Below are 24,932 nucleotides of genomic sequence, written 5' to 3' on the forward strand. Positions count from 1 at the left end.
GCTATTACTCATTTTTGAAATGTACATGTGAGAAACTTTGTATTTTTAACAGTGATGAACCCCCGTACAATAACACGTGGATTTCTATTTACATGTTGCGAAATTTATCATTGTAATTAATCAAATATAAGGGAAAAAAGACGATTGAAACAATAGTTTTATAAATTGTATTTATATAGACCGTCATATCAATGTTTACTGTTTTGAATCCTAATCCTAAATCTAATACATCATACAGGGGTTCGAAACAATCTATTTTTAACTCCAAGGACGAATTGACCGGTCTTCTTCTGTAATCCGAGGCAGCAGCATGTCAGTGAATTTGAGCTCCGTGTTAATTTCTGACGAGATTGACCAGAAATGCGTCGATGTACTTCAGGAAAATGGAATTAAAGTGCTGAAAAATACTAAACTCTCGAAGGAGGAGTTGCTTAAAGAAATTCCAGTAAGTATCCCTAAATATTGTGGGAAAATGCGATTCAGGGGGAGACAACTCCAGAAATGACTTCACTTTTAGAATATATACCTGAGTTTATTAATCAATAAAAAAAATTTGTCATGTAAATAGGTAATACACAGATGTTGCCCTTGATTACGAGATTAATAATTTAAAGTAAATTATTATGAAACTTGTTTGATGTAAACTTGATGAATTTTAAAAATCACCAACCAGCTGTTGCCATCAAGACATTTAGCTGAAGAAAAGAATTTAGGATTTCCCCGTATGAAAGTAAAAAAAAATTCTTTTCTTTGGGGGAGCTTATTGAGATTTTCTTTTTTTCACTGAATTATTGTAGATGGCTAGCGGTGCAATTATGTAGCCAAATATGTTCATAGTTATATCTAATAGAAGTACCCTCTACAAGAAGTTAATGCTATATAACTGTTTTTACAGAATCATGGCGGACTGATTGTTCGTTCAGCTACCAAGGTCACTGCTGATGTCATAGCGGCTGGGAAAAGGCTGAAGATCATTGGGCGTGCCGGCACAGGGGTGGATAACATCGACTGTGATGAGGCCACCAAAAGGGGAATCATTGTCATGAAGTAAGAAGATGGTGAAAAACCTGAGATTTTTAGAGGGGGTGGGTTGGGGTTGGGGGTTGGGATATACTTGTGAAAGTACCTGTACAGTGACTTAGTTCTACCCATTGAGGATGATTCTGGTTCCAACAATGTCATTGCAGTCTTTTCCTCAACAGTTGAATTGCAGGGCTTTCAAAAAGATTAGAAACAGGTGGTACTACTTTAACAATAGTAGGAGGTGCCATGTGGAAGCGAATTTAATTAATGATGTTATTGATTTTCTTTCTCAATCAAATATGTTGGCTGGTACAATCATGATTTCAGCTGGGTAAAATACAAGATACTGGCAGGTTTTGAAAGGCCTGTGACTTGGGAATTTCGAGTCTCAAAATTGGGGAAAACTAATGTTTTTTGGCATTGAGAATTTTACCAGTTATCTGTACCAGTTATATAGGAGTTAAAAACACTGCTATATTTCCTTGTTTTTATTAAATTATATTTGCATGATCAAATTCAGTTTCAGTAGAAATAAAAATTTAAGCATCTGACTTCACTGTCAACTCAGACTTTCACCAGATCTGACCATTGCACATAAAACACCTTAATATCTCTAATTAAAATCAATATTTTTTTCAAATCTTCTCACCTGTTGCCATTTTTAATCCATTTATTGAAAATTTTTATAAAAGTTTACATTTTTCTATTTGATTTTATTGATAAACAAAGGGATGAATTGCCTGCCTGATCTAAAAACAAAATTCTTGGCCTCTGAATGCATTCTGTCAGTTGAACTGCTGAAATGGCATTTTCTTACAGTAATGTTACCTGAACAGTGCTTCTGAGAATACAAATTTTTCCTGTGGTTTTTAAATGAATAACAATTTGTTTCCGAATGTTGGCATGTTTGTTAAAATTTTTTGATGGTAAAAATGATGTTGACAGTGCATGTAACCAGTGCAATGACATAATATTGAAGCCTTAATTTTTTTTATGTGTGGTTGTCTGTATTAGTCAGACTTCATTTAAAGTAATTAATATCTGATATTGTGGAATTGTTCTAGGAAAAACTGCTTGATTTATCTTATTAAAATTTATTCATTTATTTATTGACTTATTTATTTATTTTCAGCACACCTGGAGGAAATACTCTAAGTGCAGCAGAACTAACATGTACACTCATCTGCTGTGTAGCCAGGTAAGAACTCACCTGTAGGACAGCAGACAGGTAAAAGAAGAGTGTTCCACTGTAATATATGAATGCCAAGTAAAAGTTCATTTCTTGTTAATTTATTGGGTCTCAGAAGACAAATTGTTATAGTTGTCACACTTATATTTCAGGGTTCAAAATTAGCTCATGTCCTTAAGCCAGAGACTAGTAAAAAATATGTCAGACTTTTATACTAAACTTTATAAAGCACTAGTCCATATGGACTAGTGAAAATTCGGCTATAAATCCTGAATTGCGTTTGATCTTAGTGCTAATTTTTTCCCAAAGTTTTTTTTTTTTTTTTTGAATTAAACTAAAAGATACTTGCATGTTAGTGCATTTCGAGGATCAACCTAGGGAAGTCAGGGGCGAAATATTAAAACACGCCCAGATTTTCTTTGGAGAGAAGGGGGAGTTTTAGTCACATCTCTAAATCATATTAAATTAACTGCACGAGGGGGGGGGGGGGGGGTTATCTAGATATTTCCCACATTTTAAAGTTGTTTTCACAGCAGCTGTTATCCACAGAGGATCAACCTTCTTGTTTCTTGTTATAAAATAATTACTGAACTGTACTCATGAAACTGATAAATTATGTTCCAAAAGGGGAAGGGGGGGGGGGGGGGGGTAAGTAACACAGTGGTATCATTTTCATTTGAAAAAAGAGGGTGGAAATCCATAATGGAGGAGTGAAACTTAAATGTCACTAGTCTGTATGGACTAGTGCTTAAAAAAAGTTTTCAAACCCAGCATATGAAAATAATAAGTATGATACATTGAGGTGCAAATGGGGGACATCATTTTGTTTTTCCAGCTTACTAGAATTTGCATGTCAGCAGCAGAATCTTGCTTTTGTTTCCTCCATTCATAAGTTTGTCCACTCCATAGTGTTTGTGTCCCATTTGCTCCTTCCAGAATATTCATATACATGTACATGGTGTAATAGTTAGATCATGCTATATCCATGATAGCTGTAATCAACAGTCTTTGAAAATGAGAATACTTGCCTGGGATGAATTGTTGATATAGTTCATGAGAGCTAGATTATCTATCTAATGAAAAATTGCAAAGCTATCTTTTTCTTTATGAATTATTTCTTGTTCAGAAATATACACAATGGTGATCGAGCTATGAAGGAGAAAAAATGGTCAGAACGGAAGGCCCTGATGGGATGTGAGCTTCATGGAAAGACTCTAGGAATTGTGGGATTGGGTCGTATTGGGAAAGAGGTGGCACTGAGAATGCAGTCATTTGGAATGAAGGTTTGTATTTGGAGTTAACTGTATAGAGATGTTAGGAACAAAAAGAGTTAATCAATTAAGAGATATTGTAAAAGTTAGGGGGTTAGGTCAGTTGTTGATATACTGTCAAACCTTGTTATCTCAATCTCAATTGGACCAAGTTTAAACTCCAAGATATCCAATGATCTGAGATAACAAGGGTAAAAAATAAAAAGGAAAAATGCTTGGGAGCTCACTTTGACATATGCCTGGTATTTGGGATGTTGATGTTCCAGATAATAAAGATCAACTGAACCTGGTGGTTGTATAAAAGTAATGTTTGAGAGGAATAACTTGTGCACAGTATAAGTACAGAAGTCAGTATCATAAAGAAAAATATATTGTTAAAATATTTCTCATATTAATGAAGCAACTGTTATAATACACAGGCTATTAGATCACTTTAATCTTTAATACTGACAGACTAGGGGAATAAAAAAGTAATTTTTTTATACCCCCAGTTTGTCAGTTGGATAAAAGCAATCTAAAGGCCTGTGTTTTAATACAGCTGTAGATTCATGAACAGATTATGATCTAAAATATCAGCACCTGCAAAATTGAAGACTTTATGAATAATTGCTTGAATTCACTCTCTTGATATGGTTCAAAAGAAAACTAAAATTGAAATACATGTATGAAATTTTGATTTGGAAATGTCAAGAATACACACACCAATATTTCAATTTTACCCAGAAATATGCATTTAGTGTTGTTACAAAGCTTTTGATCTAAGATTTTTTTCAGAAATACATATTTCCTCTTCTCTCTTTAGACCATTGGATTTGACCCTATCATTCCTGCAGAAGTCAGTGCAGAGTTTGGAGTGCAGTGGATGCAGCTTGAAGAGTTATGGCCCTTGGTGGATTTCATTACTGTGCACACACCACTTATTCCACAAACAAGAAGTTAGCAACTTGTATTTCAATTACTGGTCTGCTCATTCTGTAATTTTATTTTTTGCTTTCTATTTCAAATTTTCAATCCACTACACTCTTTTTGTATTTTCCCAGTAAATTTAATTGACAGAGACAAGCAATATGAACAGAAAACAATACTACATACAAAGACCGAGTATTGCTTATTAGATGTATTTTTAAGCAATATACAATTGCAGATTGCTTTGTTACAGATGCAAGATGTTCATTTTATTATACTAACAACTAATTTCTTCTTTTGTAGATCTAATTAATGATGAAGTGTTTGCAAAGTGTAAGAAGGGAGTGAAAGTAATAAATGTTGCCCGAGGGGGCATTATAGATGAGGAGGCCCTCCTGAGGGCCCTGGAGTCAGGGCAGTGTGGAGGGGCAGGCCTGGATGTGTACACATCTGTAAGTATCTACTTCTGATCTAAAGTCTGTTTCAAATATGTCAGATAAGATCTAGAAAAGGGAGAAGACCTGAGGAAATTTTTTCTTCTTGATGGACGATAGAACTTGAATGGATGGCATGTCATGAGTGGACTATTCAGTGTAATTGTTATCTGAAAAAAAATATTTAACAAAGTACATGTACTGAGAATCTTTTTAGGAACCTGAACTAGAATGTTTTTGAACTTGCATTTTAGGGATGTGTATTTTAAATTTATGAAGTTCTTATAATATTTTAAAAATACTTAACCATGAGAAAATATACATTAGCAGATTGAACTAACTGTCTGATATGTTTCTTTTCATCATTTTAATTCATGCATTAATAGGACATCTTTCTTTCCAGGAACCACCTAAAGATTTTACGTTAGCCCAACACCCTAAGGTGGTTGCCACACCCCATTTGGGGGCCAGCACTTCAGAGGCTCAAAAGAGGGTAGCCATTGAAATAGCATTGCAATTTGTAGATCTTGTCAAAGGGAAACAACTCTTTGGTGCAGTAAGTTTCAGCTCTAGAGATCTCTCATACTTCACCAAAAGTTTTAATATAAAATTCCTATTGGAGAGAGAAAAAATATACATTGATATATAAAGAAATGTGATTTATGCTAAGTTATAAATGAGAAGAATTAAGTGCTGATTGTGATGGTGTCACTGAAATAACCTGCATTTGTGGGGTTTCTGTTAATGAGAAGGGTAATTACAGCACTAGAGACATAACTGATAATTATTCACATTCACAATACTGTTATGTCTTGTGTATATTGGAGGAAATTTGAAAGTCAATACATGAAAAGATATTTCTGTCATAACAGTTTTTTTTCTTAATATGTAGATCAATGCAAATGCCATGACCAATGCTTTGTCTGAGGAGTCTAGAGCATGGGTGACCTTAGGTCAGAGGCTAGGTGAACTGGCAGGGTGTGTCGGGGGTCAAGCCACAGGAAATATCAAGGTCACAGCATTAGGTATGAACACTTAAATATACAGCTGAACTTTGTTATCTTGAACACTGATATCTCAATACCAGGGTTATGCTGAAGTGCATTGACAGTCTCAATAACTTTTTCTTGATGGTTTTTACCATAATTATTATTCTCGGGTATCTCAAAGTTTAATCTTGATCCCATCAAGTTAGAGATAATGAGGTTTGACTGTACATGTTTAGTACATGTAAAATTGAAGTAAAAAAAAGTCATTTCAGTAATTGTCTTTGTTTCTGAGATATCAATGTACTTGTAAATACCGTATATACTTGTAAATACCGTATATACTTGTAAATACCGTATATACTTGTAAATACCGTATATACTTGTAAATACCGTATATACTTGTAAATACCGTATATACTTGCCTATAAGTCAATTTTTTTGGGAGTCAAATTTTGGTCCAGAACTCTATGTCCAACTTATAGGCGAGTCATAAAAAATTAGTACTTTTCTGGATGGCGAAATGTAGTATTTTATAAAAATTTCCCATGATTATCGTTGAACAAAGTCTGGATATATTATATCATTTATGTATTCTAAAATTGTATGTAAAGTACAAGTATTTACATATTATAATAACTTTTTTTTATCTTAAGTGTGCATTATGTATTTTTCTTAAGGATTTAAAATTAAATATCGGCGTCATTTCTAAAAATATTAATCGAATCCAGGTTAAATCATCAGAGCATTGATTTGAAATTGTAAACTGATTCTGAAAAAAAGTTGTACCGACTTATAAGCGGGTCAATGGCAAATCCTTCCCAAATAAACTCAAAAAATACAACCAACTTATAGGCAAGTATATACGGTAGTGCAGAGTGAATTGGTGAAAACACCAAAATATCCTGATACATGCATGTACATGTATTAATGTTGCAAACTCAGTGCAGATGTATCATTTTCCTTAACTCTGTGCAAAAAATTTCAAAGATCAGTGTATCATTATGAAGAAAATTCCTAAATTCATCTCTGTGTCCAAACTAATGGATTTATTTTTCTTCCACAGGTTCTTCTTTAAAACAAGCTGGCTCCTACCTTGGTGCAGCTGTACTAGCAGGGTATCTGACAACAAAACAAAAACCCGGTGGTGATGGTGTGACATTAAATTTGATCAACGCTCCAGCAATGGCCAAAGAACAAAATTTACAAGTACAGAAGAGTTTCTATATTCTCTGCTTTGTCAATTTTAGTCAACAATTTTGGCTTCTTTGCTTTGGTTTTTTCATCAAGAAATACATGTACCAATCTTACTCTGAACCGCTATTTAAAAATAGGTAGTTTATAAGAGAAAATGGATTACTAAATTTCAATTTATAATATTACTAAGTTGAACATGATTATTTGAAGCTCTATTCTGTTAACGTTGTGTGGTATAATCAGTCTCATTAGAAACAGTTTGTGTGACTCCATGTCCTCAGATATTTAGCACTAAGCACTAATTATGTATTATCCCAAATGGTAACCCAAAATGTAAGGTTAAAAACTTTTAATGGAAGTTATCTGATGCCAATTTGAAATTTTAAATCTTATAAGTACCCGTAATTAACTCGGGGCTTTGAATCCTTCATAGGTAGCTAAAAATTGAACACACCTGTAATGTTCAAGCAATAAGACCACTTCTCATTTCTCAGGTGGAATTTTTACAAGCTGACCAATGTCCTGGAACATACTCAGCCATGGTGATCATTGGACTTAGCGACGGTTTCCAGGCATCAGGGACAACTTGTAATGGAGGGGCTGTTCTGTTGTCTGTACAGGGGCAGGTATTCCCCACACCAGCGTCACTCTCAGGGACCGCTATTGTATTCTCTGCAGCAGAAAGCACCCAACTGCTGACAGCTATTTCAGGTGTTTATAAATTACTGTACGTGCTTTTTCTGTGGAAAGCAGTAGGGAAAATAGTGTCCAACTGTCTGTATGTTAAAGCTCTCTCTTTGGAGAGCCTATTGTCAGTCTGTATGTCTGAGCTCTCTTTTGAAAGCATATATTGATGAACCAGACTGTCACTCTGTATATCTCAGCTCTGTGTGTGTGGACACCTTTTCTGTGGACGTCTTTTGTGATTCTATCTATTAAAAACTGTAAACCAACATTTAATCGTATGCAAGAAATATTTGCGACTTCTTTTACTCACTAATATTTCTTGTATCAAACTGTTTAATGTCATTGTGTATTTATGTAGAATAATTCCTCAGTGACATCGCAAATGGATTTTAAAATGACAAATTGCGAATAAAAATTGTCGCAAACAGTAGTTGGTTTTACAGTAATCGATCAGTCTGTATGTCCAACTGTGTACATGAAGCTTTCTGTCTAGATCTGGCTGTTGAAAATTAGTTTTCAATAATATTTATTCTCTCCCTTTGGCTACAATTCAATTAGAGTGTGCATGTCTTCTAATATAAAGGACAAGCAATGACCTAAATGGGGTCAAATTAAAATTGGACTGTGGTGTGAATTCCTTGTCTCCTTCATCATATTTTACTCTTGGTCTTATCACCTGCATTTCTTTTTACCTATTGAGAGCATTCTATTCATTCTGAACTTTAAATAAAAATACTTTGTTACATTTCAGGAGCTGTTGTTGGAGAGAGTGTTTCCGGTGTAACCCTATCTTCTGGGGGAGCTGGAGACAGATGGGGAGTGGTCTCATTTCTAGCCCCTCCCTCTCAGAAAAGTATAGAGAACCTCAAAAGTGTGGTCAAAGCAATGAGTGTAGTCACATTTCAATGAACAACATTTTTTCTAGAAAAAAAATTTTCATTCCACAAATCTCTAGAACTACGCAAGTGATAAACCATTCATATATTTCTTAGTTATTGTTAAAGCATAGGGACCATTTTGTTACAAAATAAACATCTAGAGTCAAACATGTCAAAGGTTTTGGGATCAAAATGACATTCTTGTTAACCTTATTTTATTTTTACAGCATTTCTGTTATTGTTTTTTTTTTTTTTTGGAAACGTGCAAAGAAAATCAGGTTTGAGAATAAATTGAGGACAAAAATTGAGTTTTTAGTTTTGAATTGATTTTTTTAAAATCCTTTCTCTATTTTGTATGCCTCTGGATTTTTCTCCTCTTTCATATGGGTGAATTCAAAAAAATGACCAAACGAATATTTATCAACCCACACTAAAAATACAGGCAATGAAAATAGATTTCTATGTCTCAGCATATGTCTTTAGATAGTGTCTAAATACCTGCCAAATATCTCGTTGATATCTCAATTAACAAAAAAGTTATGCCCAAAAATGATGCTAAAATTGTCAGGAGTGCAACACCTTTTTGTGACATTTTGAAATTTCAATATTTTTTGGAGATCTGTGAAATAAAAAATAATGCTTCATGTTGAAAATAAAGACTTTCCTGATAATATTCAAAGTATTGAGCTTTAAATGTGGACTGTCATAACTTTTGTTTAATCAGGTTGTGGTCATGGCTGATGTTTAAAAAAATGTTATACCATGTCAGGAGTGCAACAGAAAAAATGTAGTGTTGCCAAAAAAAACATCAATTGTAAAATTCTGATAGAAAATTAAGACAAAAAGGAATTTTGGAAGTGTAAAATAATAACTGATATACATTTTAAAACTTTAAAAAGTTATATAAATCACAAGCAGCATGAATGAGAGTCAAGTATATGTGCATACCCAAAAATGTCAGGAGTACAACATTTGATGTTTTGCTCCCAAGCATGAAAAAACTATTACATGTATCATTATATGATTTTCTGATTTTTATTTTGGAAAATAAAGACACAAATAACATTTTTACCAAATAGATTTATCAATTACAGGATCTGTCTATGCTTCAGATCCATATTTCTATGGTCAGGAGTGCAACACATTTTTTTAAAGATTCAAGTTGTGTGACAAAAAGACTTCTATTCATGCTTAGAAGTATTCATTAATTAATAATGATCTTTTTGTATAATTTAATGCTAAATTATTGACAGTTTTATTATTAAAATCCTTCTTTTTTCAATTTTATCAATTCAGATGTGATTTTATCTTTTTTGTGATTTTTTTAATGAGCGTTAAAAATAAACACACTAAAACATTGTCATAAAATTCGAGTAATTCCTCCTCAACTTCACTGAAACAACAGAACAAGTTCTTATGTAATTTTCACTTCACAATTCTACTTTAAAGGCCCCAATGCTTTTGGTCAGGAGTGCAACAAATATGTTAGAATTATAAATCATCCAATAAGAATAAAAATAAAGAAAAAATGATGAGTAGAATTTTTCTGGTGGGTTACTGTGTTTGTCTTCTAAAGGAAAATATGCTTTAAAATATATTTTATCTTCTAAATATACATTTAAGCTAGTTTTTTGGCATAAAATAGGGTATAATTCCAGATAAAATGCGAATTTTAAATACTTTCATCTGTTTAAATTATGAAGTATTGGACTATAAGTATTGCACAATTTCATTACCACCTGATGTTGCCAACACTTTATGAATTTTTGTGTTCTATGGTTTTAATTTTCAACTTTACTGCAGTCAGGAGTGCAACAAAACTGCTTCATAATTACTGATGCTTTTTAACTATCTTTACTAAAAATTAAGTTGAAAAAAATGCTTGATACTATTTGATGTTCAAAACACTATGTCTATCAACAAATTACAGAAATTTTACAGTCAATTCAGGGAATAGTTTTCATCATTTCACATATATTTTAAATACAATTTATATATATTACACTTTGCAAATAATCAACTTTAAGGTCTTCAAAATATGAAAGACCTGCTGTAAACGATGAAAAATATCAACACGACAAATTGATTTACAAAGTAAGAATGGGTTATTGTGTGTTATAATTTTTAAAACAATGTTAAATAAAATATATGTCAGATGTCAGGAGTACAACACAATAATGTAACATAAGGTCACTTCAAAATCTAGTATTTTTCACAAGAGAACTCGTATATAACAATTTTTTTTTTTTGGTTTAGATTTAAAGAATTGACTTGAACGGACAAAAAAGTGAATTTTGGGGAATTTTATTACTTCATATTTTTTTCATATTAAAACTTTTCAAACCAGAATTGAAAAAATAATGTAAAATAACAATCAAAAAGCCAATTTTTTGTCACATGTTCAAGAGAAGATACTCATTCAAGGTCTAGATTTAATCATTTATACCCCTTTTACCATTTTGAAGCATAAAAAACTATAATTTCTTGTGATTATGTATTTTAGAAAGTCTTTTAAGGTGTAATGAATTTTCTTTTTTCAAAAGAAATTTTACTAATAAAAATTCTGAAACTTTTTAATCCAATTGTCTATTCTATTGCCACTTCAGGATTTTAAACTAGAATGCATTTGCAATATGATGATATAAGCGAAAAATATGTTATAAGTAGTTGAATTTTGCCAAAAAAATTCAGTGTGGTGGTCATTTTTTTTTTAATTCACCCATATACTTAAATATAAGGTTAATCATATGGATATTATTGTGGTAATTATGACTTCTTTTAATCCTTTTTTTTTTTTTTTTTTTTTTTTTTTTTTTTTAATTTTTTTGTTGATTAAAATTGTCAAAATAAAATTTTTAATCCAAGAAGGATTCCCCCTAGTGTTATTTGAAGAGCTGTGTGTGCCCACTAAAATTTTGACAGAGTAGTTGAAGGACAGAGATGTCAGAAGGCAATGCTGTGGACACTAGAATTAGGACACTGGAATTGGAATTTTCATAATAATGTATATGTACATATTGAAGTGTATATTAAAAAAAATAGGTGCTGTGTACAATTTCACATTCCATATCCATAGACAAGTGAACTACGTGTATGCTACAACTGTTTTATTCTCAGAGAAAAGCTGTTCAACAAATTTACACTATATGGAGTATGTTGGCTAATTAGTGCAAAATATCTGAATCCTTTTTTATGCACATCAGCTCTTAAGGATGCCCATCCCTCATCCAGGAACAATAACTATTGATATTATCATTTTCTAGTATTTTAATAAATCTAATAATGAAGAAAAATATCATTCAACAAAATTTTAATTTCACGCTTTTTAATACATGTATCTATGGTATATGGTAGTTTGAAGTGGTCTTGAAAATAAATAATGTACATGTATACATGTATGTTCCCAATGAAAGGACCAAAAAGAAATTGCCCAAAATTCAATTTTCCTTAAAACGTTCCCCTGTTTAATCAATTTTCAACTAGATTTTTATCGAAACTTAAACTTGCTGCAGAATCAAATGATTGGTTGAGAAGTACATGTACATGTAAGCATAAACATGTATATAATTGAGATCATCAGAAAGGTCGTGTCCGAGTCATTTACAATACGGATGTCCTATTGTATAAACTGGTTGTTTGGAAGTTCACTGAAAACTGTTGTCCATCTGCAAAAGTGTAACAGCGCGTTAGTAACAACGCGCCAGGGTAAATTGACAACATTCTAGCGCGTTGTTACTAACGAGCTGGCACGTTGTCACTTACAAAATTAGTAACAAAACGCTGGCGTGTTGTTCACAACACTGTCGCACTAATACACGTGTATGTCTAGCTGATTGTCTGTCTGTCTGTCTGTCTGTCTACCCATTCAACTATTCTGTAAACTTTTTACATCTTTGACATCTTCTCAAGATCTACTGCATGGGAAAATTTTGTCCAAAGCATCCTTGGGTTAAGGGGATTCTAAATTATTCAAATCAAGGACCAAGCCCCTTCCACGGGGAGATAAGCAAGAAAAGGCAGAAGTAGGATAAGGTCAGTAAAAAATTTTTTCTCAAGAACCAATTGGCCAGAAATCGTGAAACTTATGTGAAACCTTTTAAAGGTGATGTAGTTTTTAGCTCACCTGAGCCAAAGGCTCAAGTGAGCTTTTCTGATCACAATTTGTCCTTTGTCTGTCGTTGTTGTTGTCGTAAACTTTTCACATTTTCATCTTCTTCTCCAGAACTACTGGGCCAATTTCAATCAAACTTGGCACAAAGTATCCTTTGTTGAAGGGGATTCAACTTTGTTCAAATGAAGGGCCACGCCCTCCCCCAAGGGGAGATAATTACGAAATAGCAAAAAATTAATGGAATTATTGAAAAATCTTCTTCTCAAGAACCAATGGGCCAGGAAAAATGAAACTCATGTGGAATTATTGTCAGGTAGTGTAGATTCAAGTTTGTTCAAATCATGACCCCCAGGGCTAGGGTGGGGCCACAATGGACGATTAAGGTTTAACATAGGAGTATATAGGAAAAATCTTCTCAAGAACAGCAAAGCCATGATTGGTCAAATTTATATTGAAGCATCTGCCGGTGGTGTAGATTCAAATTTATTCAGATCATGACCCCTGGGGGTAGGGTGGGGCCACAATTTATGATCAAAGTTTTCATAGAGTATATAGGAAAAATCTTCAAAAATCTTCTTCTCAAGAACAGTAAAGCTTTGATTGGTCATATTTATTTGGTAGCATCCTCAGGTGGTGTAGTTTCACGTTTGTTCAAATCATGACCCCTTGGGGTAGGATGGGGCAACAATGGACGGTCAAAGTTTTACATAGGATTATGTAGGAAAAATCTTTCAAAATCTTCTCCTCAAGAACAGCAAAGCTATGATAGGTCATATTTAAATGGAAGTATCCTCAGGTGGTGTAGATTCAAGTTTGTTCAAATCACGACCCCCAGGGGTTGGATGGGGCCAAAATGGACGTTCAAAGTTTAACATAGGAGTATATAGGAAAAATCGTCAAAAATCTTTTTCTCAAGAACAGCAAACTATGATTGGTCATATTTATGTGGAAGCATCCTCAGGTAGTGTAGATTCAAGTTTGTTCAAATCATGACCCCGGGGTAGGGTGAGGCCACAATGGACAATCAAAGTTTTACATAGGAATATATAGAAAAAATCTTTAAAAATCTTCTCAAGAACAGCAAAGCCACTGATGTCATGTTTATATGGAAGCATCCTCAGATAGTTTAGATTCAAGTTTGTTCAAATCATGACCTCCAGGGGTAGGGTGGGGCCACAATGAAAGTTAAAACTTGTAGAGAAAAAAGTCACAGTTAGTCAAAAAAAAAATGTAAGCATCCCCAGTTAGTGTAGAATTAATTTTGTTCAAATGAAACCCCCACTCCCTTTTAGGGGTAGGTTGGGACCACTTATGCATTTAAGCTTTTCAATACTAAACTGATTTTTTCCTTTTTTCCTCACCACAGTGCTCAGGTGAGCGATGTGGCCCCTGGGCCTCTTGTTTTAATTGTTCATTTTATGCCCCCCGCCGGGGGGGGGGGGGGGGGCAATAATCGATGATCAAATTTTTACATTGAAATACATAACAAAAACTATTCTTCTCATGAATCACTGGACAAGAAACGACGAAACTTTTAATACATTAAAAGAAAGCTTATTTTCTGAGGTAATGTACTAGATTCTAATTTGTTCAAATCAACCCCCTGGATGGGAGGGTGTATGGTGGGGCCACAATAGGGAATCAAAGTTTTACATTTAAATATTTAGAAAAAAAATCTTATCATGAACCAGAAAAGATGTAATGTATGTGAAAGCTTTCTTGACTAGTTTATATTCTAAATCGTTCATATCAAGACCCCTGGGGGTAGGGTGGGGTTGCAATAGGGGATCAAAGTTTTACGCTGAAATGAATAGGAAGTAATCTTAATTTAAAAATCCTCTTCTCAAGGAATCACTAGACCAGAAAAGTTGAAAATTGTGTGAAATCTTCCTTATATAATGTAGATTCTAAATTCTTCAAATAATGGCTCCCAGGGGTAAGGTAGGACCACAATAGGGGATAAAACTTCACATGGGACTTTATTAGGAAAATGTTTTTGAAAATCTTCTCAAGAACTAATAGAACCATTTTTTACAAGTTATTGATTCTGGAATAGAGTTGGCTTCAATCGGGATCAAAGTCAACAAACTGCATGTATTTAGGAAAAGAATTTCCTTCTCCATAACTGCAAGGTCATGTACGAGTATATTGTCTAGACTTAGAGATCATTCAGACCTTAATATAGGGTAACAATTTTTCATTGGAATATAAAAATCTTTCAAAAATCTGAGGAGGAACAGCAAGGCTAAAGTTTCTCAGGTGAGTGTTGTGGCCCATGGGTCTCTTGCATAATCAAACTAATGGAAATTTGTGTATATGAAGATGATAGTGAATATGAAATATTCCTATCCCACCTGCTGTCAAAATAGACAATTGAATAGAATCACAGATAAAGAAGCAAATATTAGAATAGTCAGAAATTCCACCAATTACATCTATTGGCGTTGCATGATCATGTTAATGTTGATAAAGAAATAGAATTTTCCCAAATCAATGGCATTTTTTGCAACATGTTTATAATACATTTGATCAGAAAATTAACCGTTTTATGGAGATTAGAAGGGACGAGTAAATAGGAGGTATATAGAGATGATATGCATCCACGTGTACTTTTGGAAAGACGGTGAAAAGACAAATATGTTGTACTGTAACAGATCAATGTCTCTGTTTATTTAGCACAATCTTTTTTCTCCCCCAAGAGAATGGTGCAAGCCACGTAGTGTAAATATAATTAACTACTCAATTCATCAGAATGCAGGTGGCAATACTGAAATGCAATAAAAATCTTAAAGTAATCATGGCGGTCGCCGATTTCGACCATGGCGCACATAACTTTAACCATGGAGGGCCGCCGTGGTAAAACCCCTTGTGGAGAGCCTTGCTGGGATTTTTTCCCATTCAGACTGGTGCACCTGAGACAGGTTCAAAGTTCACATATACATCCCTGAGATAAGTACAATGTATTTTCTTGTGTATTCGGTCCACAGACAACAAGTCTAGACGTCTTAATGTCCAATCCTTGAACTCCATAGTTAAGTTTGCGTAATGTCTGTTCTTTTTTACTGAAATGCAGTATCTGTTTATTCTACTATTGTTTAATAAAAACAGGCTACATTGTGTATTACACATATGATATTTTGCTTAAATTGTACCATTTCATATCGATCGACAGATAAAATCTATAACTTGAAAAGTAATTTTTAGTAATCTTTTATCATATTTCATAAATGCATGATAATCATCAAAACAGACACAACTAAATGCTGTCGCTTTGCCCCTTTTATCTGACCAACATTTCGTGGTATTGAAGACACGCCTCTAAATGAGAGCATATATCCACTGAAATGATTAGCAAGAACAAGAGGCCCATGGGCAACAATGCTCACCAGAGTAATTAGGAACCTTCTGTTCCTTATCAGCAACCCGCGATGGTCATGATTTGAACAAGCTTTAATCTGTATTACCTGGGGATGTTTTTATATAAATACGACTAAAGATTTTTTTTCATTGTGACCCATCCCTACCCCCGGGTTCATGATTTGAACAAACTTCAATGTACTAGTATATAGAGCATGCAATTTGTAGGACATTATAAACATTACAAAATAAACAAATGTTTAGTAAATGAATTGTTATATATGTATCTCAGGCGCGGCTTCAGGAATTTTTTTCGGGGGGGGGGGGGGGGGTCCATCCCGGTGAAAAAAAAATTCCAACTCAGAAATCACTTGATAAGCCAAAGAAAAAAAAATTCCTTCCCAAACGTATTGAAACCAGATAATTTACTGACAAGCTAAAAGATAAAAATCAAAACAAAAAACGTAAAATCCATTTCCCAAAAGAACTATTTCGTGATGATGGGGTCCACGTTTTCGGGGGGGGGGGGGGGGTCCAAAGTCAGTTTTTATTCACTTCAGTATATATTTTAAATAACTGCAAATTCCAGGGGGGGGGGCGAACCCCCCCCCCCCCCGATCCGCACGTGTATCTTGAAGTTAGTTTTTAGTTTTTCCCTGTTTGATATGCATTTTTTGCACTCCAGTCTGATTCCTGATATGGATTTGTATCAAATTAGGTTAAATGGATCAAATTACCCCCATCTGTGTGTGCCGAATAGTGGAATATTCATAAATAAAATGAGGAAATTAAAATCTTTTCGAAGTAAACTTCCCTAGTTGATAAAATGCATCCGTGCAAGCAATTTCCTATGTACATTATTCATTACCTTAGCTTACGTTAAATCTCCCAGCATTTTGCCATTACCACCTGTTTAATGCAAGTGATCTCTACAGTTTATTAATGGTTTTTATATTTGTACACTCCCTAGAAGAAGAAGTGTCTGCTATTTTTATCGGATCGGCAGACTTATCTCTGAGGTTGAACCTTATTTCTTACTCATTAAAAGAAATTATGTAACGGTTACATAATAAAATCTCTGGACAAGGAAAAGACGACATAGTGTGGGTAAGTAAAGAAGCCTTTTTATGATATATATACTTTCGAAAGATGGTCTTACAAGAAAAGTTATAACATCTTCGTAATTTCGTTAGTAATTAAGATAACAAAATTTAGCCTGTAAGATATGTGTATTCCATTAATTAAATAAAAAAAGACAGAAAATACAAAAATTCTCCTTCATAATGACAAACACTGGTCAACTCTCAAAAATTCCGTTTACTCTTTAAAAGAAAGTTGTTTTTCAAACTAAATAAAAGCATTGAATACAATATGGACCAAAACAGTGAGTTTCCCCCCACCATTGCAAAAATATTGATTTAAAAATTAAATATACATTGTACCACTTGATTTGTAATTGATAGTACTACAACCCTTTATAGTCTTTGTATATTTAATTTTAATTTTGGTCATAAAGTGCATGACAGTGAAAATGGCATTGTATAACTTCATATCCACCGAAATATCATTAAAACTTGCGTATTCTCCGGACTTTCTACTCTATCATAATGTGAAGTAATATAGGCCCATGTCACGTTCTGTTTTATACCATAATATAGCACATAGAGCACGACCACTGCACTGAAAATAAGAAAGCAGGAATAATTGAAACCATGCAAAGATGTTATCCATTTGGGTTTTTTTTCTTCTGACATTGAAAACATCAGAAATGGCATCCACTTTACATTATGCTGAAATGATGTTAGGATGAGTCGAAGTTGTGACATAATTTAGAATATTAGTGAGATAGAGTACTGGTAATTGGGTCGATGTACAAAAGAATTCCACGGCATTTCGAATTCTACTCACTCATTCCATAGCTTTTTTCCCTTAAGATCCCCGCTTCACCCATCTGTGAAGAATAAACATGTATTACACCACGTATAATCTGTTTTTTTTTTCTTCACACCCTATCTTTCTAATTGTATGAGAAAGCCTTTTGTCAAGTTGATATGCTTGGAATTCAAGTACGATTCATAAGTACTAGTGTTGCACCAAGTCAATTGCGTGCAATTCTTCCAACACACTTCATGAAGCAGGATTATTCACTCAATCATTTCTAATCATTTTTTTCCCGTTTCATTCGAAATATTTGTTTACAAAGAATACGAGAGGGAGAGAGAATTTTTTGAGTAGTTTAAGATGGTATTGAAAAATTTAGAATTGGGTTCTTTTGATACTCAGTTTTGAAATAATTATCTTAGAGAAGCTTATATTAGCCTTTTTGAACTACAGAAATGGAATTCTCAACTAAAACTAAATAAAAACAGACTTTTAAAAACGCTCCTTACCACTTACTAATCCATGTCTTTTTTATGAAGCGATTTTATCAACGTTTGACAGGTGCTTTCTCCTAGCACTTAGGAATATTCGCTATCTAGGGATAGCTTTTTTTTCTTACTGATATGCACTCAATTACATGTTTGTATAGTTTAACTACATTTAGATCATTCAATTAAGACTATTTTGTACAAAAAAAAAAAAAAAAAAAAAAAAAAAAAAAAAAAAAAAAAGATCATAAAAAGAAACACTAAATCACTGTTAAGTAAATTAGATTTAGCCAAATAAAGTTAAAAATTTTCTCATCGATAAAATGTCATTAGAAAATAAGTAGATCTTTACAAGTAGAAATTTTAAACATCATGGAAAATCTTTAATTTCTTAATATTTTAGTAATTTAATATGCATCAATTACAACCAAAAATATACCAATCAATTCATCCAATTTTTTGTTTATAGTAAGTGCCCATAAGTACTTGAATGACCCAATTTTAAAAAGAGACAGTCGATCATTAGAAAGTTTGACGTAAGCTTCCTGTGTTAAACATGTTAAGTGGGATTTTTTTGTGGGATGGGAAGAGACGCAAGTTGAAATCTCTACTTCTTGCTTCTTTATCACTTCTCGCGTTCTCACAAATTGTTAAGAGCGTCGAGTATCCTCTACATGGGTGAGTGTGGATTCTTATCTATAATTATGTGAATATTCCTTTAACTATTTCATTCATAAATGTCTTAAATGATTCAATGTTATAAAGTGTCATGTTTGTCCGGATCCGGAAATTAAAAATGGGGTGGGGGGGGGGCAAACAGGATTTAAAAAAAAACGTGAATGTGTAAAAGAAAACTATAATAAATAAGGAATAATAGATAAGAAAAATAAATATATGACTGATATACCTCTGGAAATTGTAACTATCAAACATGAGGCCGATTAAAATAAGGAATGTTAAATTAGAACAATGTTAATATTTCGTTTTTTTTTTTTTTTTTTTTTTTTTTTTTTTTTTTTTTTTGTTTGTTTGTTTGTTTTCTTGTTTTTTGTTTTGTTTTTGTGTTTCTTTTAAATGATCACATTATTTGAGATTAGTATAAATAAACTGATGTTCATATCTAAGATAATATATATAATTTCAGTGAAATATAATCAATTGAAGGACTTTGGACCAATAACTTGTGTTTCATGAATGGGAATAAGTATTTTGTGGCTAAAAATAGTACATTCATTTAATTGATGGGTCAATAATTATACATGTAACATCAGACAAGATTACTTCCCCTCTAGGCAATATAGAGGAGATATCCCTATATAACATCCTGTATATAAGAACTATATGGAGTACTTTTTCAGTTGAGTGCGACAGGAAAGTGATACAGACCGCTGTATGTTCATTAACAGGGCTGTAAAGAAATTCTCACTTTGTAGTAACAGTACTTTGGTAAATTGGAACTTCTACGTGGAATCTTAATCATTTGAATATGTATGTGGTTTATTTATGATTTAATTGGAGTAATGCTGACTTTTTATTATAATTTTAAGCCCCCTGATAAGTAACATGTATAAGCTCAAGTGAGCCTTTCTGATCACCAGTTGCCCAACGTCTGTCGTTTGTCCGTCAACTAGCTAAGGCCAATTTCAAACAATCTTGGCACCAAAACATCTTTGGTTAAAACTATTCAAATGAAAGACTATACCCCTTTCAAAGTGGCTATAATTAAAGAATAGTGAACATTTGGTGTCTTTCTCTAAATATTTTCTCTTAAAAACCATTACACCACAAAAAATTATGTACAGTTACAGCTTCCTTAATGAGTAAAGATTGACAATTGCACAAAACATGGCTCCGCGGGTAGGGTGGGGCAATAGTGGGGGATCAAAGGTTTAAATCGAAACTATCTGTAGAAAGTATCATTAAAAAACATCTCAAGAAGAGCAAGGTCATGAAAGTCATATTAATACACAAACTTCCTTACGCATATCTAGAGAACAAATCATGGCCTCAGGAGGTAGAATGGGGTCATAATAAGGGATGAGAGTTTTACAAAGGAATGTATAGATTTTTTTTCAAATGTTCCTCTTAAGAACAGAAACGCTATGATAAGTCATATTGATATAAAAGTGTTCACAGGTCGTGCGTATTCAAATTTGTCAAATTATACCGCCCTTGTAGTAGGTAGGGGCTACAATAGGCGATCAAAGCTTTAATATTGAGGAAAAAGCTCTAAAAATCTTCGGAAAAAACAACAATGTCAAGATGAGTTAAACAAAAAGTAGTAGTTATAATATGCAAGTTTCCTCACGTGGAGAACATTTAAGTTTGTTACCAATCATGGCCTCAAGTTCCAGGGCCATAAATGTTAGCTAGCTCACTTTTGATCTCAGTCTCATTTTTCCATAATAGATTCCTTTGTAAAAGTAAGTTTATCTATTTAAGTTATATGGCCTCGAAGCCAGGAGGAACAATAGGCAGCGAACATAATATTTAGAGTATGAAAGTTTCTCAAGAAACTCTTGTTCTCCAGTAATCAAGCATCCTCATTTGCCCTTCCCCTCGCCCTCCCGATAAGGTGGGGTTATAATAGAGGATTAAATTCTTACATGGGAATACACATGTACATAGGAATTACATGTAAATACTTGTAATACAAAAAATGTTTGTCAAGGACAGCAGGGTTATGACTAGTCATCATATCTAGGCATCCTCAGATAGTGCAGATTCAAGTTTGTCCGGAGTATGGTCCGAGAAATTTGGTAGACGACAATTAGGACCAAAGTTTTATGTGGGAGTATATAGGGAAAAATCCTTGAAAAATTGCTCAAGAACTACGGGGTCATGATTATTCAAAATAATAAGCAAAAATCTTCGGGTAGTACAAAATCAGGTTTGTTGAAATCAATGCCTCTGAGGAATGGCGGGGCCATAAAAGGGGATGAAAATTTTGCAATAGACTATATAGTATTTTTTAAATCATTGGAGCATGATTAGTCATTAGTCATATCAATATGCATGTTTGCATCCTCATGTATATATGCACATTCAAATTTGCACAAATCGTGGCCCCAAGGAAGAAGGGTGCGGCAATAATAGAGGATGACAGTTTTATGGTAAGGGAAAGTGTAAGAATTTTTTTTTTATATCTTCGCAAGAACAGAAGATCCATGATTAAAATATCAACATGTAAGTATCCTCAGGTAGTGTGCAGATTCATATCTGTACGAATCAGATACCCACCCCCTTTGCGGTAGGGATGGGCAAAAAAACTTCCTTAATGGCTGTATACATTTCTGTAAAATCACATACATGTATTTTCGTGGGTTCCAATTTTCGTGGTTTGAGAAAAAAGGTCTGTTCGTGGGAATTTCTTTTCGTGGTTAACAAAGTGTTCAGTTTTATAACATTTGAAATGTTACATTTTTAGTGGAGGGCATAAATTCGTGGGTCGCTAGGTGTCTTCCCACTTTTTGAAAACGTTTTGAAAAAATACAGGTAAAACACAGGTAAATGTGTGTTGGCTAAGTGGGAATGGAGTGCAAATTGAGAACAAAAGAAATAAATTACAGGTAGGCTATAGTCTGTTTTAAGCTACATGTACATGTGTAAGCCGAATAAAATAATTTATTTAATTTTGTAGCATGTACATAAGAACACCACGATGAATGTAATGTTTTTTTGATGAATTGAGTTTCAGTGCAAGTACAAAAATATCTTTTCTTAAAAATATAACAATAATTGATATATTAATCACAATGTGATTTAATTAATTATTTTCAATAATTAACGGTTTTAATCTTCTTTATTGCTGTGTTGTATCACAATTTGTTTTCATTTTTAATTTTCTTTGTCACATTTATAACATCTTTGGCGAGAAATGTTTTATATATATTTATTATAAAATAAATATTCAAAAATCCATCATTGAATATATTTGATTTATTAATAATCATATCCTTCTTTTTTAAAAAAAAATAAATTATAGCTCAACTTAAATCAAGCCTAAAAATTAAAATTAAACACATAATATGCTGCAACATAGAATTAAATATTCACACTGTATATGATTTTTTTTAAAATGAACAAACATTAATTCTTTAGTAAATTTATAGTTTTTTTTAAAAAAAACATTTTCGATGGTAGAGTAAAAGTAAAACAAAATGACGGGAATAACCCCCCCCCCCCCCCCCTAAAAAAAATGTTTCATTTTTGTAATATAAAATAATATATAGGCCCTAATAGAATCATATATAATTAAAAAAAAGACAGGGTTGTGAATATCAAGTATGAAATTTTCTAAGTTGATTTTTTAAATCAGATAATTAATCAGTTTGTATATATCAAAAGATTCTGTTACTGTGTTCATTATCACAGTCACTGTGATTTATCACAGATTAAATATTTTTAATCACAACTGTTAAATATATTTTAGAATATTCAAAATTGTTTCTACAATGTAATATACACTTTTTTGTATCATTTAAAATACTTTATTTCTTAATTAATTTTCAATATTTTCTTTTCTCAATATTCAATTTTTAATGTAAAAAATGCAGATTTATGTTTATTTTTTACTACATTTATATAAATTAATTCTTTTTTTCTAGAACTTCATATTTTTTAAATTTAAATTTTATTTTTATGTTTTGACTAAAGTTTTCATTTGAATTTATTTTTACACTATTTTTTTCAAAAGTAATAATTCTCAGCTAAAGCACATATACCTGAAAACAGACTATTATAATCGCCTGTTGTTCACTCAGGTGTAAAAATTAAACTGTTGGCTATGTGGGAATAGGATTTTTCAAAATGTTGGCTAAGTGGGAATAAACCGGTCGCTATTAACCTCCCCATGAAAATAAGCGATTTCACAGTATTACTCTTTTTCAAGTCATGGCCCCCTGAGGTAGGATGAGGTCACAAAAAAGGGTTGACGTTTTACAACGAGAGACATAGGATGAAAATCTTTAAAACTTCTTTGTGAGAACAGTAGGGTCATGGTAAACCATACTGATTCAAGCCTATAAATTTGTTCAAAACATGGCCCCAGGGGGAAAGCTGGTGCAAAATAGGGGGAAAACATTTTACATAGGAATATAGATGTATTTCTTTTTTATCTTCTTCTCAAGAACAACAAGGCTATAATTAGTTTCATGTATATTAATAATTTAATATCTAATCATCCTTAGTACAGAATCAATTTCATTGTCCCAGGATTAGGTTGGACCATAATTGGAGGGGGGGGGGTGAATGTTTAACATGGGAATGAAAGGGAAAAATTGTCAAAAATCTTCACAAGAACAACAGGGTCATGATTAGTTAATATATTTAATACACAAGCATTCAAGGGTAGTGCAGAATCAAATTTGTTCGAATTACAGTCCCAAGATGCAGGGTTGGGCCACAATAGAGGATCAAAGTTTTGCATTTGAATACACTAGTATGTAGTTCAAATTGATAGAATACGCAAGCTTTCTCAGATATTGCAAATTCAAGTCGTTTGAATGATGACCAAAGGGGGAATTGTGGCGATACATTACAGGGTGTTAAATTGCAATACATCTTAAATTTTAATATCACAAATTTTAAATAATTTTACAAATTTTACACGAGAATATGTAGGGGAAAAATTAAAACAGTAAGGCTGAGACTGGTTATATTAATATGCAAACATCATCAGCACGTAAGTGCAGATCAAGATGGTTTGATGCAGCTCGAGGTGGTGGGGGTACAAAAGGGGATCAAAATTTGTCATTTTAAATTTTTTTCTGAAGAACAGCAGGGTCAGGGTGGCTCAGGTGAATGTTGTAGCCAAAGGGTCTATTGGTACAGCTGTGTTAAAATCAAAAACAGGAAATATCGTTAGGTGACATTGACTGGCCATACTACTTATGTCCGGAACATTAGAGCTAAATTTAAGTGGGAAATATATGCAACACTCTGACATAAATACTTGCCCTTTGGATTCATACATTAGTAAAATGATGGAATAGTTTCTCCGACTGAATTAAAGGTAATAACTCTTTATTTATTAGTTCAATATTGTTTGTTTTTGTTTTTGTAAACAAGAGGGAAAAATTGTTCATAAAAGGATTTAAAGAAAACTTCATCTAAAATTAAATTTCAAATACCGGTAATAGTTTAGTTTTGGAATTTGTTGGGATGATAATAAATATTTCACAGAAATGGAATTTATATATATATATATATATATATATATATATATATATATATATAAAGAAAAAATTGTGAAAAGATTTAGGCAATACACTTAGTTGTTCATTCGTCATGTCTACATGCGTTTGTAATATGACGACGTTTAACTTTTTGTTCAACCAAAGAGTAATATAAGCACGCACCTTTTTGCTTGCCGATGCCTTAATCAGACCTCTCAAGACAGTTTCCCCCCTAATTCTACTGCTTAAAGACCACCAGGACCCAGGATAATAAAGCAGTTTTAGACTCAAGCTAGAATTTGTACATTGTCTTAAATAAAGTTTTATTATCGAAAACGAATTAAATTT

At 32.9% G+C, this 24,932-nt stretch overlaps 2 protein-coding genes across 2 annotated transcripts in view; both read left to right on the plus strand.

Annotated features, from left to right (window-relative positions):
• Nucleotides 1-224: 224 nt before the first annotated feature.
• On the plus strand, nucleotides 225-8,879 carry LOC133194073 (D-3-phosphoglycerate dehydrogenase-like). The gene is made up of 11 exons (XM_061330018.1): nucleotides 225-445; nucleotides 896-1,047; nucleotides 2,156-2,221; nucleotides 3,339-3,495; nucleotides 4,286-4,418; nucleotides 4,693-4,841; nucleotides 5,227-5,379; nucleotides 5,716-5,848; nucleotides 6,876-7,018; nucleotides 7,501-7,717; nucleotides 8,445-8,879. The coding sequence occupies exons 1-11, from the start codon at nucleotides 311-313 to the stop codon at nucleotides 8,600-8,602; spliced, it is 1,596 nt and encodes a 531-aa protein (XP_061186002.1). The 5' UTR covers nucleotides 225-310; the 3' UTR covers nucleotides 8,603-8,879.
• An 8,155-nt stretch (nucleotides 8,880-17,034) lies between these two features.
• Nucleotides 17,035-24,932, plus strand: part of LOC133194074 (uncharacterized) — a 59,062-nt gene continuing 51,164 nt past the window's right edge. The window contains exon 1 of the mRNA XM_061330027.1: nucleotides 17,035-17,146. The gene's annotated coding sequence lies outside the window, so the exon portion shown is untranslated. The remainder of the gene's footprint in view (nucleotides 17,147-24,932) is intronic.

This window comes from Saccostrea echinata, unplaced genomic scaffold (genome assembly GCF_033153115.1).
Source record: "Saccostrea echinata isolate AGI-Se365-2 ecotype Australia unplaced genomic scaffold, CSIRO_AGI_Sech_v1 ptg000028l, whole genome shotgun sequence".
Taxonomy (NCBI): domain Eukaryota; kingdom Metazoa; phylum Mollusca; class Bivalvia; order Ostreida; family Ostreidae; genus Saccostrea; species Saccostrea echinata.